Raw genomic sequence first — 14265 nt, 5'->3', positions numbered from 1 at the left:
ACGATGCTCAGAGCGGCGGTTCGCCAACGGGGAGATGTTCTGGGCGCTGCTGGTGTGTGCGCCGATGGCGCACATCGACCCGTTCTGTATGCCTTCTGGTATCCTCAGACTACAGCAGGTAAGTAGAAGTGAGTGGACGGAATTTATATCCCGGGGCTCGACACTGACACGATCGTCCCCTCAGCACGGGCTATGGATAACGTACGTCGAGGCGCACCCTGGGCTGGTGATGCGGCTCGAGGGTGCCTTGGATGGTGGCGTTGGGCCTATCGATAAGTACGAACAAACAACGAACAACCCCACGATCGTAATTTTAACCTTGGTAGAAATGGTTCATACGTGAAAAAGTGCCTACGTACTCGTACATACTGCATCTCATCTGAAGTACCAGATCAAACAAGTGGCAGTCCGATGGAAGGCAGCAAGGCCTCATAATCAGTTTCTAGTCAGGTTTGAAGTCAGATATCATTAGTTTGAAACCGTGAGATGATATTACCAAAAACGATAATTGACTTAGCGCGTTCCTGATGATGACCACGTGCGCTCTCGAGCGTTGCACTTCGACCACCACCACACGCCCTTCCAGCTCAAGCCCCCACTAGGCCGTTGTCTCCAGCAGCCCTGTGGTGTGCACCTCAATGGAGAAGCACACGTGGCAGCCAGTCCACCTTCAAGGCTACGAGAACGTTCCTCGCCTCGACGGGACAGGCAACAAGCGCCCCCGAATCCATCTCACACCTACGCGGCTGTTATCGCAACATGCCATCCCCTCACGGCGGCGATGGTCGACGTGGGCACTGCCTGCCCTTGTGTCGCTTTGCATTGTTGTCTTGTGGAACGCGTCGTGGCAGCCTACGGCAAGCCGCGAGCCCCAGCGGAAGTCGAACGGCCTGACGGACGTTGTTCAGTGGGACAATTACACGCTCTTCCTGCATGGCCAGCGCATGTTCCTCCAGTGAGCGCGCTGGTAGTGCAAGTTGTATCTTCTCATGCTTACGATCATCTGATGCTTTAGCTCCGGCGAGTTCCACACCTTCCGCCTGCCCGTGCCGGAGCTATGGCTCGATGTCTTCCAGAAAATGGTGGCTGTCGGCTTCAACAGCGTCAGGTACGTATCCGTGGATGAATACAGCGTATGAAATACCGACGCTCACTACTCCTTCGCAGTGTATACATCCACAGTCAGTCAGCATCAGATTTGATGGCTTTCAACCTCTGATGTCGTTTTGTAGTGGGTCTGACGAACCCGTCTCGGGGCGTTATGGACTTCGATGACTGGCGCTCTCTGGAGGCCATGTATGACGCCGCAAAGCTCACAGGTCTCTTTGTTGTGCTACGTCCCGGTACGTCTAATGGTTCGATGACGAACAGTGACAAAGTTAAACTTTCGGAACTTTGACAGGGCCTTACGTAAGTCCAATAGTGACCGCGCCGCGTTCAGGCATTGACAGAGTGACCACGTTCATTGCAGATCAATGCAGAAACCACCGCTGGAGGCATCTCGGCCTGGATTACGGCCGAGACGCCCAGCGTTGTGCGCACTAACGCTACCGATTGGTTCGATGCTTATGAGCCTTTCATTGACGCCATCATCGATGGAACCAAGGCTCACCAAGTTACCGAAGGCGGAGCTGTGCTAGCGATACAAATTGGTGTGTTCTAGAGATATTCAAGTGCCACTATGAGTATTCGCTGATGACTATCCGACAGACAACGAATACGAGCAGAACGAAGTGACCGGAGCCTACTTTGAGCGCCTCGAAGAACAGTACCGCAAGAACGGCATCATTGTACCGTTGTATGTGTTATCGACGTGGTAACCCAGAGCTCGAAGTTTCTCACCAGGCTCACAGGACATACAACGATCCAAACATGCGGAGAGCCTTCGTGAACGGGACTGGTGCCGTTGATATCTATGGCATGGTGAGTCGTCTCCGCTCGAATCACACGACGGCGACTTCATAACATCATTCTGTAGGACGCCTATCCTCAGCGCTTTGATTGTTCGCACCCGTCTGTGTGGAACCCGGTCGTGACCAACTACCATCAGTATCACTCTGAAGTCAACCCGAGCCAGCCGTGGTATATGCCCGAGTACCAAGCAGGCGCTTTCGACCCATGGGGCGGTCCAGGATACGATGCCTGCTTCGAACTCACTGGGCCTGAGTTTGAAGACGTCTTCTACAAGCAGAATTGGGCCGCCAACGCCAAACTTCTCTCGTACTACATGTTTTACGGAGGCACCAATTGGGGTGGCCTCGCGGAACCCGATGTGTACACTAGGTACGCGCGAGGTCGCATCCTTACTTCCCGCTAACTAAGCAACCGCAGCTACGACTACGGCTCGCCCATGCGAGAGACTCGTCTACTCTCGAAAAAGTACGACGAGATCAAGCGCCAAGGACTTTTCATACGCTCGTCTCCTGAGTTCCGCAAGACCGATTGGGTCGGGGACTCTAGCACTGGAGTTCCCGAGCTCTCACTGAGCAACGATGCGGCGTTCGTCACGTACCTCCGCAACCCGGACAGTGGGACTGGCTTTTTCATCGTGCGACAGGACAACTCCACCACCACGTATGTGTCTCACCTCACTCACGTGTTCCTACACTGACGGCGACCTGCACAGTGAACCACTCTCCTTCCAAATCACGGTACCTTGCCATCAACCGAATGGCCGCCTCACACTTCCCCTCACCCTCGATGCGATCGCTCTTGACGGCCGGCAGAGCAAAGTCATCATCACCAACTACCACTTTGGAAAGCACGGCCACCTCGTGTACACAACCGCCGAGGTCTTCTTCGCCGGCCGCATCGGCGCCCGCGACGTCCTCTTCCTGCAGGGCCGCGCCACGCAAGCGCACGAGTTCTCCATGACCCTCGTCGCCTCCCGCCGCCCCGGAAGCTCACCTCCGTTCGCCGACCCGCGCGTCCGACACCACGCCGCGGCCATCAACGGGGCACCCACCGTCTTCACCGTGCTCCCCGGCACGACCGGGCTTGTGACGGTGTGGGAGTGCGCGGGTCAGCTCGTGCTGTACGCGGACGCGGACACCGCCGCGACGTTCTGGGCGCCGCACGTCCCCGCGCCGACAGCGAACACGGTCCCGGGGTGGGAGCACTTCTGGCAGTGGGGCACGAACGAGACCGTGCTCGTCGGCGGGCCGTACCTCGTCCGCAACGCGAGCGTCGAGCACGGCACGCTCAAGCTGAGGGGCGACCTGGAGAAGGAGGTGATGCTGACGGTCATTGCGCCGGAGGACGTGACGCGGGTGACGTGGAACGGGGACGCGGTTGACGTTTTGGCCGACCTCCATGGCGCGAGCGCGGTCAGGACGGGAAAGCTCGCGATGAAGGGAAGGGCGAGGGGATTCGTCTTACCGGAGCTCAAAGGATGGAAGTACCACGACAGCCTCCCGGAGATCGAGAAGGACTTCGATGACTCCGAGTGGATCACTGCAAACAAGACCGTCACGTACAGCTATCAGCAACCGCTCTTCGGCGATGGTGCTGTACTGTATGGTGAGTGAAAACCCCGCTCTCTCTTGTACCGCCCAGTCTAACCTCGAGATCTCGCAGGTTGCGATTATGGATTGTGAGTCCGCCGAATTGCACAGTGTTGCTAACCCGCTGATGTGTCTCAGCTGCGAGAACACTGTGTTCCTCCGTGGACACTTCGACGCTAACGGGTCCGAGACCGGTGCAAATCTGACGATCTTCGGTGGCGATTGTGAGTCTGTGTCTCACACTTTTTGTAGCCCTCTTACTGAAACCAGTTCGTAGACTTTGCGGCGTCAGTATGGATCAACGACAAGTTCATCGCCTCTGTCCAGAGCAGCACCGACCATGCCAACTACATATTCACCTTCCCAGAGGGCTCGGTGGTTGCCGGAGAGGAGAACGTTCTTACAGTCCTCTACGACAACCAAGGCCTCGACGAGTCTGAGAACGAGAAGTCCGCGCGTGGAATCGCTGGCTACGTCCTTGAAGGCGGCAATTTCACCATGTGGAAGGTCCAGGGCAAGGCCGGTGGATACACGAAGTAAGACCGCCCCTCCTGCACTCGCGCATCATTCTCACGGAAACCTTGTCCAACCCAAGCTACCCCGATAAGCTCCGCGGCCTCCTCAACGAAGGCGGTCTTTACGCTGAGCGCCAGGGATGGCATCTCCCCGTCTTCGACACCTCCAGCTGGGACTCGCGCGAGCTCTCCGCCGGCCTCCCGGGTGGGACGGCTGGCGTTGGATTCTTCGTGGCGACGTTCGAGCTCGACGTGCCCTCGGAGACGGACGTGCCGATGAGCTTCCAATTCGAGCCGGACGGGCAACCGTATCGCGCGCTCCTGTTCGTTAATGGGTGGCAGTACGGGAAGCGGATCGCGAACGTCGGGCCGCAAACGCGGTTCCCGGTACCGCAGGGGATTCTCAACTACAACGGGAAGAAGTGAGTCGGCAATTGGTTGCTGATATACCGGATGCTGATTGGCATGGTACAGTACTGTTGCGATCGCGCTGTGGGCAACGAACAACACGGCGGTCTCTCCGGGCTTGGCGCTTGAGATCGACGGCTGGTTGGAAGGTGGTGTGGGCTCTGTTACACCGAACAATCCTCCTTGGTCACCACGCAAGTAAGCTGCGAGCCGTTCCGATCGACGTGCGATGGATTCTTCTTATCATACGTCCATGTATTAGTAGCACATTCGAAGCGAGGTACGAGCGTCGAATGTGCGGCGAGGTTACTTGCTGATAGTACTCTGAAAGGTCTAGTTCCCCTAGTCAGAAAGTTCTGTCATTCTGAGATTGGCTGGCATATGTATGTTTGTGGATGATGTTTGTGGGTGATTACCACGCATTATCGTCGACGTCTGACTCTGGAGTACATTTAGATTCTGTCGCTGCGAGTGATCATGTGGCACGCGATGACGAAACAGCACGGTTAGATTGGACACATGCCACCTCCAGTCATCCATCTGTCACACAAGTGAGAGCTCGTTCTTAGACAACATGGTGGCATTAACTGCACCCGAGGACTACACAAACTCCCGTCGAAGTCCTATAAAGCATTCTGAACCAATCCTGAATGTTGTATCCTCGTACCTCCGAGATCCAGCAAGAACCCTCCACCTCGGATCCCCCTCCTCTCAATCACGGCCACCATGTTTAGGAAACACGGCTACAAGGACTACATCTTCGACTTATCCGACTCGCCACCTGGCCCACAGACCTCACCTGTCCCATCGACCGCAAGACGCTCCGTGACTGTCTCTACTCCCGCACCTGGTACGAGCACGAGTGCGGCCGCACTTCCCGCGCCGCCTGCTTCGACGCGCTCGGCGCCCAATTCAGCATAGATCCGCCCGAGCTCGAAGCGGCGTGGGCACAAGTCGTCGCGCAGCTCGCGCCGAGCGAGGAGATGCTCGCGCTTGTGCGGGAGCTCCGCGCGCACTGGCCGGGCGTGCGCGTCTTCGGGGCGTTCAACGTCTCCCAAGCCGACTACGCTACTATCTACGGCACCGGCGCCGAGTGGGACGTATTCGACGCCGTGTTCACGTCGCACGAGCTGGGAAGCCGGATGCCGAACCTGGGTTTCTTTCGGCGCGTGTTCGAGGGAGCTGGAGGTTGGCGATTGGCGGCGCGCGACACGGTCTACGTGGGCCATGATGCGGACGACGTCGTCACGGCAAAGACATTTGGCGCGCACGGGATCTTGCTCACAGACGTCAAGACGGCGCGGAGGGAGCTGTGGAATCTTGCGGGGGACCCAGTGAAACGCGGCCGGGAGTACCTACGCGCGAACGCTGGAAAGCTCGTGTGTGAAGTGGATGGGTCGGATGTCTCTGTCGTGGAGACTTTCTCCCAGCTACTGATTCTGGAAGCAACGGGGGACAGGTGAGTAGGCCCGTACTCGTTGCGCCTTTCTGTCTCTGATGGACTTCGCAGGAGTCTCGTGACGCTCCAAGAGCCCGATTGGTTCTGGAATTTCTTCCCAGGTGGCAAGGGCGTATTCACGAGCGAAAAATACCCTGATGACCTCGATACGACCTCGCTCGGCCTAGTCGTACTGAAACGTTCCAAAGAGCATGTGAACCCCATCATGGACGAAATGCTCACCTTCCTCAGCGACGACGGTCTCCCCTACGTACGTATTTCCTCTCTCTGGTGATTTGGTGTCTATTGACATGAACTCTGCGCACTCAGACCTATTTCGACCGCGAGCGCCCTCGCGTAGACCCGGGGATAGTCGTGAACATCCTCCGCTTCTTCTACACGTACGGCCGCGGGCACGAGCTCCCCGACGCACTCGCATTTATCCGTCGCATGCTCCTTCATCGCGCCTACATCGACGGTACGCGCTACTACTCCCGCGAATGTTTCCTATTCTTCGTCAGCCGCCTGCTCGACGCCGGGCACGATGACGCGCACCTCCAGGGCGCCCTGCGCGACCTGTTCACGGCCCGCGTGCGCGAGATCGTGGGCGGGCCCGGAGACGCGATCGCGCTCGCGCTCCGGGTCGTGATATGCGCCAGGTTCGGGGTGAGGAACGAGGTGGACATGCGCGCGCTGCTCCCGCGCCAGGAGGAGGACGGGGGATGGGAGGTCGGCTGGATGTACCACTACGGGATCTCGAAGATGAAGATCGGGAACAGGGGTTACACGACTGCGATGGCGCTCAAGGCGGTCGAGGAACTGGACAAGCTTAGGGAACGTGACGGCGCGTTGGACGATGAGTTCTAGACGTGAACGTGCATCTGCGCATTCGCATAAACAGTGTAGTCGGAGGCGCTGTTTGGGAGAGCGGAGATGTTCCAAACCGTTTGAACAGGGTACTTACGAATACTTAGTACTTAGTGCCCATCTTCGCCGGTTGGCACCCGCCGATGTCCTTGATTTCGTGGGAGTTGAGCCAATCCTACGACCCCGAAATACCACAACTGTAGCCTGGCGCCATTTTCAAGAGATTAGGAAGGGTTTGCATATTCTTTTTCTCCGAAAGCGAGACGGCATGAAATACGTACTGCAGAAAGCTTGTCCAGGCGCTGAAAAACGCGACGCGCGTCGCGAGAAATGGGAAATTAAATCGAAATGGTCGAAAAATCGCCAGTGGTGACGCGAGCGCGTTTCCTCTCCCCCTCTCCCTCGTTAGATCCCCCCGACGGCCGTATAATGTTGAAGAGCGCATCAGGCGCGTGTTCGAGTACGATATGACGTTTTTCCGCGTACGGCCGAGCTGACGTGTTTCGCGGCAGACTGTGGTCTGGTGGTGGTACGCGACGATCTTATCCCCGTCTGCCACCTTGGCGCCCCTTGAGCCACCCCGAGGCTGAAATCGTGCCCATGAAGCATGCGTCTGCGATGCAAGGAACTTGTCACATCTATGGCGACTGTCGAGATGGCGTTGGCGGAGGTGCAGGAGCGGGCGGGTACGTGTGCTCAAGAGAGGATGCCGCCTTCGGTGAGTGCCCCATTGATATCATGCGTCCCCCCTGTCGTCGCAGCGTAGTTATACTGTCGCTGTGATCTATGGCGTAAGACGTCTGTATGCCCAAGTTTTTGTGGCTACATTGGGAGAGTCCATGGTGGTTCACGGTGCAGCTCGCGCTCTCATAGACACTGCCGTCCTCGCTTCATGCTCCCAGCCTCATTGTCATGAGGATGTTTCAAGTCCTCATTACGCGGAACAGCTGGTTGGGCGGTAACGAGCTGGAGGGCTCTCATAAACCTATAGATAGGGGGGGATGTACAGTACTTGTAGGATGTATGTACATGCCTTCCAGTTTCGCCTTGCCGTTCGAGTGTTCCCCCAGCCCTCTGAGCGACACCAACTGTTCAATAGGTACCTGTTACTTATGCAAAACTTGAGAGGCCGTCTGGAATCAGGGACCATGTGGTTGCGCCCACGATTCTGGAAGTAGGCTCCGGTCACGGCGAGTACATGACGTCTTCGGTGTGGCGCAGGAGACGTCAAACCACCCAAGAACTCACTCATAAGAATGTATTCAGCTTCCTATACATCGTCAGACACGTTTCGAGGGGTGGCAAGGTGGCAGATGGGGATAAGATCGTCGCGTACCACCACCAGACCACAGTCTGCCGCGAAACACGTCAGCTCGGCCGTACGCGGAAAAACGTCATATCGTACTCGAACACGCGCCTGATGCGCTCTTCAACATTATACGGCCGTCGGGGGGATCTAACGAGGGAGAGGGGGAGAAGAAACGCGCTCGCGTCACCACTGGCGATTTTTCGACCATTTCGATTTAATTTCCCATTTCTCGCGACGCGCGTCGCGTTTTTCAGCGCCTGGACAAGCTTTCTGCACGCAGCTGTACTTACGGAAGGAGCGCGCCCAGCCCGGCCGCGGCTTGACGAGCAAATTGGATTACAGTTTCGTAAATTCATATAGATGCCCACCCAACGCCGCACACGGATCTGTCGTGAGGGGCATATCATATGGGATCGTCCTGGAGACTGGAAAACAGCCTTCAAAGGGCGCTGTCATTTCATATGGTCCTAGGAGAATCCGCCCCGCCCCGCCCACGCACATACTCGGCCGGGTCGCACCGTTGTACCCATACGTGAGTGATTGGGAGAGAGACGGCGTATCCGGCCAAGGACTGTCGCAGTGTGGGTATCATCAGACGAGCGTTCTGTCAAACGTTCAGGCCTCAGGCCCAGGACCGACTGGGAATCGAACTCGGAGCGCCATAAGCGCTTACAGTATATCGACACGCTGCTTACATAACAGAAGCGTTCGTCACGATTCCGTGCCGAGTCCCGACGCAGCGAAGCTCACTGCAAACACCTCCTTCAATCACTACCCAGCTTTACGACATGTCCACGGCCGCGCTGACCACGCGCATTATGCAGCCAAGTTCAGAGGCAGATGCTCCACGAGTCACGACTGAGTCTGAACACATCAAGGACGTGACGTGTCCAATGTCCATTGCCTCAGTGCATGCGTGAAGCAGGTGAGAGTTCTGTCAGCCTGCACATTCCATTGACATTGATACGACTCCGGCAGTAGCATAGCTTTGGCTTTAGGGCAGGCTTCCACACACATCGTTGAAATTATGCGGATGATGCGCCCGGAGCTGATGATCGCATGCACGGCCAAGGCACGGCCTCCAGACAGTTGAAACACTGAAGGTGGTGTCCTACCCCAGATGCCCGCACGGGCTCGGCGGCGTGGCAGAACTGTTTGCAGGACGCTCTTCGGGCCATAGGGCGATCTCAGCACCTACTTAAACACACAAGATCGGTCAAGGATCCCTCAGCTCCTTTGTTCAGCTTCGAGCTCTTTCCTTTGTCTCTTTTTCTCACTTGTCCAGCTGGTAAATATTCCTTTTGCTTACCACACACAGGAGTGAGCTAACCACCATCACAGCTGTGCGGCTTTCTATTCACGGCTCACGTACTGCAATAATCTCATCGAATTCGTCCGTACTTACGACTTCTCTGCCAACATATCAAGATGCCTTCCATCAACCGCCTTCTTGTTCTCGTTATCCTTGGTGTTTCCTTGTCTGCCCAGGCTATCCCTGTTCCAGATGACTCCACAGATGTTGAGGTACGCAACCTGACCTTGTCTCGTGCTCGGGACTCGGCTCTGACAATGTTCCAGCTTTTCACCAACGACGGCCCGAACGTTGACACCTACGATGTCAACAGTGTCCCGACTGCGAACGATATCTTTGATAGCGACGATGTCGAGGTACTGTCATGCCGTTCTCGCTCGAATGCGCGTGTCTGTGCTGAAATGTCTGTCCCCAGTCTGCTGCCCTCGACGCCGACGCCGACGCTCTCGGGCGTCGCGCGACCAAGCCCAAGGCACCCGTCAAGGTGTCTCCTGCCAAACCCCCGGCGAAAGCTCCCGTTGTAGCGCCTCCCGTCAAAACCCCCGCCAAAGCTCCTGCAAAGGCCACCACGACGCCGGCGAAGGCCACCACGACGCCGGTGAAGGCCCCCACGAGCCCAGCAAAGCCGACCGGGAAGACGTGCACTGCGAACAAGTTCAAGAACAAGCCTCGCGCCACGCGCGAGCGCGCATTCTCCGAGTTCGATCACCTTTTCGGCAAGCGCGTCGTCGCCGCGGACTTCATCGGCTGGCACGGCACCAACAGCGTACGTTCTCATCTTCCTCCCCCGTCCCGTTTGGAGGCCTGCTGATCGGGGCGCGTGTGCACGCACAGGACACGGCCACGTTCTGGGCGGCCAAGGGGCAGCTCGAGAAGCCAGTGAAGCCGAGCGGCTTTTTCGACTTCTTCGACTTCAGCTCCAAGCAAAGTGCCGGCACCAGCGGCGCGGACGCCGAGAACGGTCCCGGCGTGTACATCACCGACGACAAGGACATGTGAGCTCTTTCGCAGTTGCCCCTCGTGCTGCCGCTCACGAGCACTTGCTCGTCCAGCGCGATCGCATTCGCGAACAACAACGCGAAGGTGAACCCGGGCACGACCCCGATGCTCTGCGCGATCTTCGCGAAAACGGCGGGGAACTGGGAGAACGTGATCAGGAAGGTGTTCCTCCCCGAGACACTCGTCGGCGACTCCTCGAACCCGGTCACGAAGCAGCAGAAGGAGAAGGCGCGACTAGACTACATCGCGCGCGTCGCCCCGGGTATCAGCGCCGTGAACGTCGTGCGCTTCTCCCTGCTCAACCGCAGCAGTGCGTGCTCTTCTCTTCCGTCTTCGTGCGCGCGTAGTCTGACTGACTGCCGTTCTTGTAGCGCGTACCGGCCAGCTCGTGCTCCCCGCGGGCATCACTAATCAGTTCACGGCACAGTGCGTGGCGACCACCGCGACCACCCTCCCCACGGGTACGGGCGAGTTCCCCGCGTTCAGCTACGATGGCGCCACGCTCCGGACCCAGTGGGACATCGCGGCGGAGCAGCAGTGCGCAGCTCCTTGAAGACATCAGGGCAGAGATACGACAGACTTGACGAATGGGATCAGAGATGCAGTTTAATATGTGAAGTAGATACAACGACAGTGACTAAAGAGACTTTTTCCATCTTCGGACACACATTGCTCTGCGTATCGCTCGGTGCCATCACCCGAATTCTTACAGCCTCCACTACTCCGCGAGGAACCAGCGATGCTCACGGGTATAGGTGAAGGTTACAGATGTCGGAGTGGGAGCCATGGAAGCGAGAACAGAGGGAAAGTGGACGGGATGGTTCACCAGTCTGTACAACCTATGATGAAGCATACACATACGCATCATGCATCTACTAGACCATTCTTGTCTCTCCACGCTGTGTACGTTGCCACCACCTCAGGAGTTATCTGCTTCTTGATATGTTTCGCCGCCTCCATGAACGCCCCGCGGGGAACCTGGCAAATTTTCAGTCACTAGCCGCAATGAAATGAAAGGCCGAGACTCACGAAGGGTGTGTCGATGTCCGCTTTCATCGCCAGAAGCGCAGCCTCCTGGCACAACGCCGTTATCTCCGCACCCGAGCATCCTTCCGTCTGTTGACATTAGCTATCAGCCACCCCTCTATCTCCGAGAACACCGCACGCTAAAACGAACCAACGCTGCGATATCGCTCAGGTATTCGCCAGGTTCGATGCTCATTGTGCGAGTGCGGATTTGGAGGATCTCCTTGCGTCCCTCGAGGTCCGGCGGGCCGACATACAGTATCCGGTCCAGCCGTCCGGGACGCATGAGCGCAGAGTCCTTGTGGCACTCAGTCAGATGATCGTTGTATGTTCCAACGCACTTACAATCACATCCGGGCGGTTCGTAGCGGCCACGACGGTGACCCCGTTCAGCGCCTCGACGCCGTCCATCTCAGTAAGTAGGCTTGTAAGCACGCCCTCGTGCGCACCCCCACCTGAGTCTGACCGCGATGTTGCCAGTGCGTCGATTTCGTCCTACCATATGCAAAGATTGTAAGCATTCATCTGTCTTTGAAACGAAGTCAAACCCACGAAGAATATGATCGCAGGCGCCGCAGCTCTTGCCTTGCCAAATATCTCCCTGACCGCCCTCTCGCTCTCACCCACGTACTTATTCAGAAGCTACCCAGTCACGCCTTGAATCAACTCCCTCCAATTCACTCTCATCTGTTGAACTCACCTCGGGCCCCTTGACCGCCAAGAAGTTCACCCCGCTCTCCGTCGCACACGCCCGCACAAGCAACGTCTTACTGCACCCCGGCGGACCGTACAGCAGCACGCCGCGCGGCGCCCCCACCCCGAGGCGCGCGAACGCCTCCGGGTGCCGCAGCGGCCACTCGACGCACTCGCGCAGGCGCGCGACCGCCGCCGCCTGCCCGCCAATGTCCGCGTACCGCACCGGGGCAGAGTCGAGCACGAGCGCGCGGAGCGCCGAGGGCCGCACCGCGGGGAGCGCCGCGCGTAGGTCCGCGAGCTCCAGCACCGGCTCTCCAGCAGTCGGCGAAGGAGACAAACGGGAAGGGGAGCCGGGAGAGGCGGCGAGCCAGCGCTTGATCGCGAGGGTGCCCGCCTCGCGGACGACGGCAGAGAGGTCGGCGCCGACGTAGCCGTGCCCGGGGGCGGCGACTGCGCGGAGGTCGTCGTCCGAAAGGGTGTGGGGCGCCTTGGCGAGGAGGACCTTGAGGATCGCGAAGCGCGCCTCCGCGTCGGGGACGCCTGTCGCGAGTACACTTCACCGTCACATCTCCGCGCGGAGACAAACCACGCACCGATCTCAATCTCCCTGTCGAACCTCCCCGGCCTCCTCAACGCGGGGTCTATCGCGTTCGGCCGGTTCGTCGTCGCGACGACCACGACCTTGCCCTTCCCATCTCCGCTCTCCCCGGCGTCCATGCCGTCCATGAGCGTGAGCAGCTGCGCGACGACCCGCTTCTCGACCTCCCCGCCCGCGCCGTCCTCGCGCCGCGGGCACAGCGCGTCGACCTCGTCGAGCACGACGATGCACGCCGCGTGCCCGCGCGCCTCTGCGAACACGTCCCGGAGCCGCGCCTCGGTCTCGCCGTGGTACGCGGACGAGAGTTCGGGGCCGTTCACGGTGAGCACCGCGGCGCCGGTGGACGCCGCGATCGCGCGCGCGAGGTGCGTCTTGCCCGTCCCCGGGGGGCCGTGCAGAAGGATTCCCCGCGGGGGCTTCAGGCCTATGGCAGGGCGCCGAGGAGACGAGAGGGTCAGATACAGAGGGGTGGACGGGCCATGGGACGAGACTCACCGAATCGGCGGAAGAGCTCGGGGCGGGTGAGCGGGATCTCAATCAGGTCTCGGATCTGTGCGATCTGCTTGTCGAGTCCGCCAACGGCAGCGTACGCGTCAGGGGCGACCCCGCGCTGGACCGCCGTACCGGAATCCTGCGAGAGGGGGGATGAAGCGGAGATGAGCGTTCGTGTGAGCAGAGCATAGTGACCACTGACTTCTGGAGTGCTCTCGGGCTTCTCTTTCGGATCCTCCACGTCAAGCACGATGGTCGTGTCCCAGGTGACGGACCAGAGTTTCGCAGGAGCGTCCTTTAAGGATAGTGATCCCAGCTGTTCGTCGAGGGTCGTCGTATCCGCCGCTTCTCCCACCGCCGATACGGACGTCAGAGATATCCGCCTCGTCTTTCCCTCATACGCTAGGTCGAACGTCTGGGTGATCGTGATGAGCCCAAATTCCACTGGGGTGGGAATTCAGCTGAATGAAAGGCACGATATCGAGGGAAAGCCATTACCCACCCAACGCTTCCTTGACTGCCAACATCAGCCAGTCTCGCCGCTTCCCCTTCACCACGTCGGGGATCACCGCGTCGGACCCTGCGAGGGACTCATTGATACGGACAATGTGGGCCACGACGGCGTTCCGGAGAGACGGAACTCCGCGGGGAATCTTGGAAGAACCGAGCGGGAATATGTTGACCGTGGACCCCTGCGACACCCTCGCAGTCAGAAGCAGTGGTGGGCTGACGAGTATGCCTGGGAGTCGCGCTCAAATCAGAGTACTGTCGTGGTAAAGGATGGGAAGGTACGTACGGTCCTGAGAGATGTCGGAAGAGGGCCATGCAACGCCCACCGCGATCGCCTGCGACCGAGATGATCATGAGGAAGGCGGGCGAGCTTTCGAAGACGGCTGGCGATTGACGATTGTGTGCTCACTTTCGTGGAATTTGGGGAAGCTATGGCGATTTCGTCTCCAGCGTAAAGCTTGGCCTGCTTCATGATGTCCACATTGATCACGACGCGTCGGGTCGCGCGCGAGATGGGCTCATCTTCGTTTGCGACCTCGATGGTAAATTTTCTAGACGACACGCCTGACATGCTAGAAGACGAGCATAATGT

At 58.5% G+C, this 14265-nt stretch overlaps 3 protein-coding genes across 3 annotated transcripts; 2 read left to right on the top strand and 1 right to left on the bottom strand.

Moving 5' to 3' along the window:
• Positions 1 to 64: 64 nt before the first annotated feature.
• Positions 65 to 6731, top strand: BXZ73DRAFT_105011 (uncharacterized protein; the record flags this gene model as incomplete). Its single annotated transcript, XM_048016097.1, has 21 exons — positions 65 to 118; positions 185 to 307; positions 603 to 955; positions 1016 to 1108; positions 1168 to 1181; positions 1233 to 1343; positions 1403 to 1410; positions 1472 to 1652; positions 1711 to 1798; positions 1854 to 1923; positions 1979 to 2283; positions 2332 to 2574; positions 2627 to 3519; positions 3577 to 3592; positions 3642 to 3727; positions 3781 to 4039; positions 4099 to 4440; positions 4493 to 4575; positions 5219 to 5885; positions 5937 to 6135; positions 6195 to 6731. The coding sequence occupies 21 exons, from the start codon at positions 65 to 67 to the stop codon at positions 6729 to 6731; spliced, it is 4725 nt and encodes a 1574-aa protein (XP_047874152.1).
• Positions 6732 to 9468: 2737 nt separating this feature from the next.
• Positions 9469 to 10904, top strand: BXZ73DRAFT_105010 (uncharacterized protein; the record flags this gene model as incomplete). The annotated part of the gene is made up of 6 exons (XM_048016096.1): positions 9469 to 9564; positions 9619 to 9708; positions 9768 to 10118; positions 10187 to 10347; positions 10405 to 10661; positions 10723 to 10904. 6 exons carry the CDS (start codon positions 9469 to 9471, stop codon positions 10902 to 10904), a joined length of 1137 nt encoding a protein of 378 aa, XP_047874151.1.
• A 311-nt stretch (positions 10905 to 11215) lies between these two features.
• BXZ73DRAFT_92111 (AAA family ATPase) lies at positions 11216 to 14244 on the bottom strand (the record flags this gene model as incomplete). Its single annotated transcript, XM_048026247.1, has 13 exons — positions 11216 to 11329; positions 11381 to 11467; positions 11529 to 11675; positions 11723 to 11872; positions 11930 to 12019; positions 12078 to 12385; positions 12413 to 12613; positions 12667 to 13095; positions 13167 to 13302; positions 13366 to 13607; positions 13666 to 13902; positions 13960 to 14008; positions 14083 to 14244. 13 exons carry the CDS (start codon positions 14242 to 14244, stop codon positions 11216 to 11218), a joined length of 2352 nt encoding a protein of 783 aa, XP_047874150.1.
• Positions 14245 to 14265: the final 21 nt, after the last annotated feature.

This window comes from Epithele typhae, assembly GCF_022376455.1.
Source record: "Epithele typhae strain CBS 203.58 chromosome Unknown BXZ73scaffold_59, whole genome shotgun sequence".
In the NCBI taxonomy this organism is placed as follows: domain Eukaryota; kingdom Fungi; phylum Basidiomycota; class Agaricomycetes; order Polyporales; family Epitheliaceae; genus Epithele; species Epithele typhae.
The sequence above is the reverse complement of the archived record's forward strand: the minus strand, read 5'-3'. Positions and strand labels throughout refer to the sequence as shown.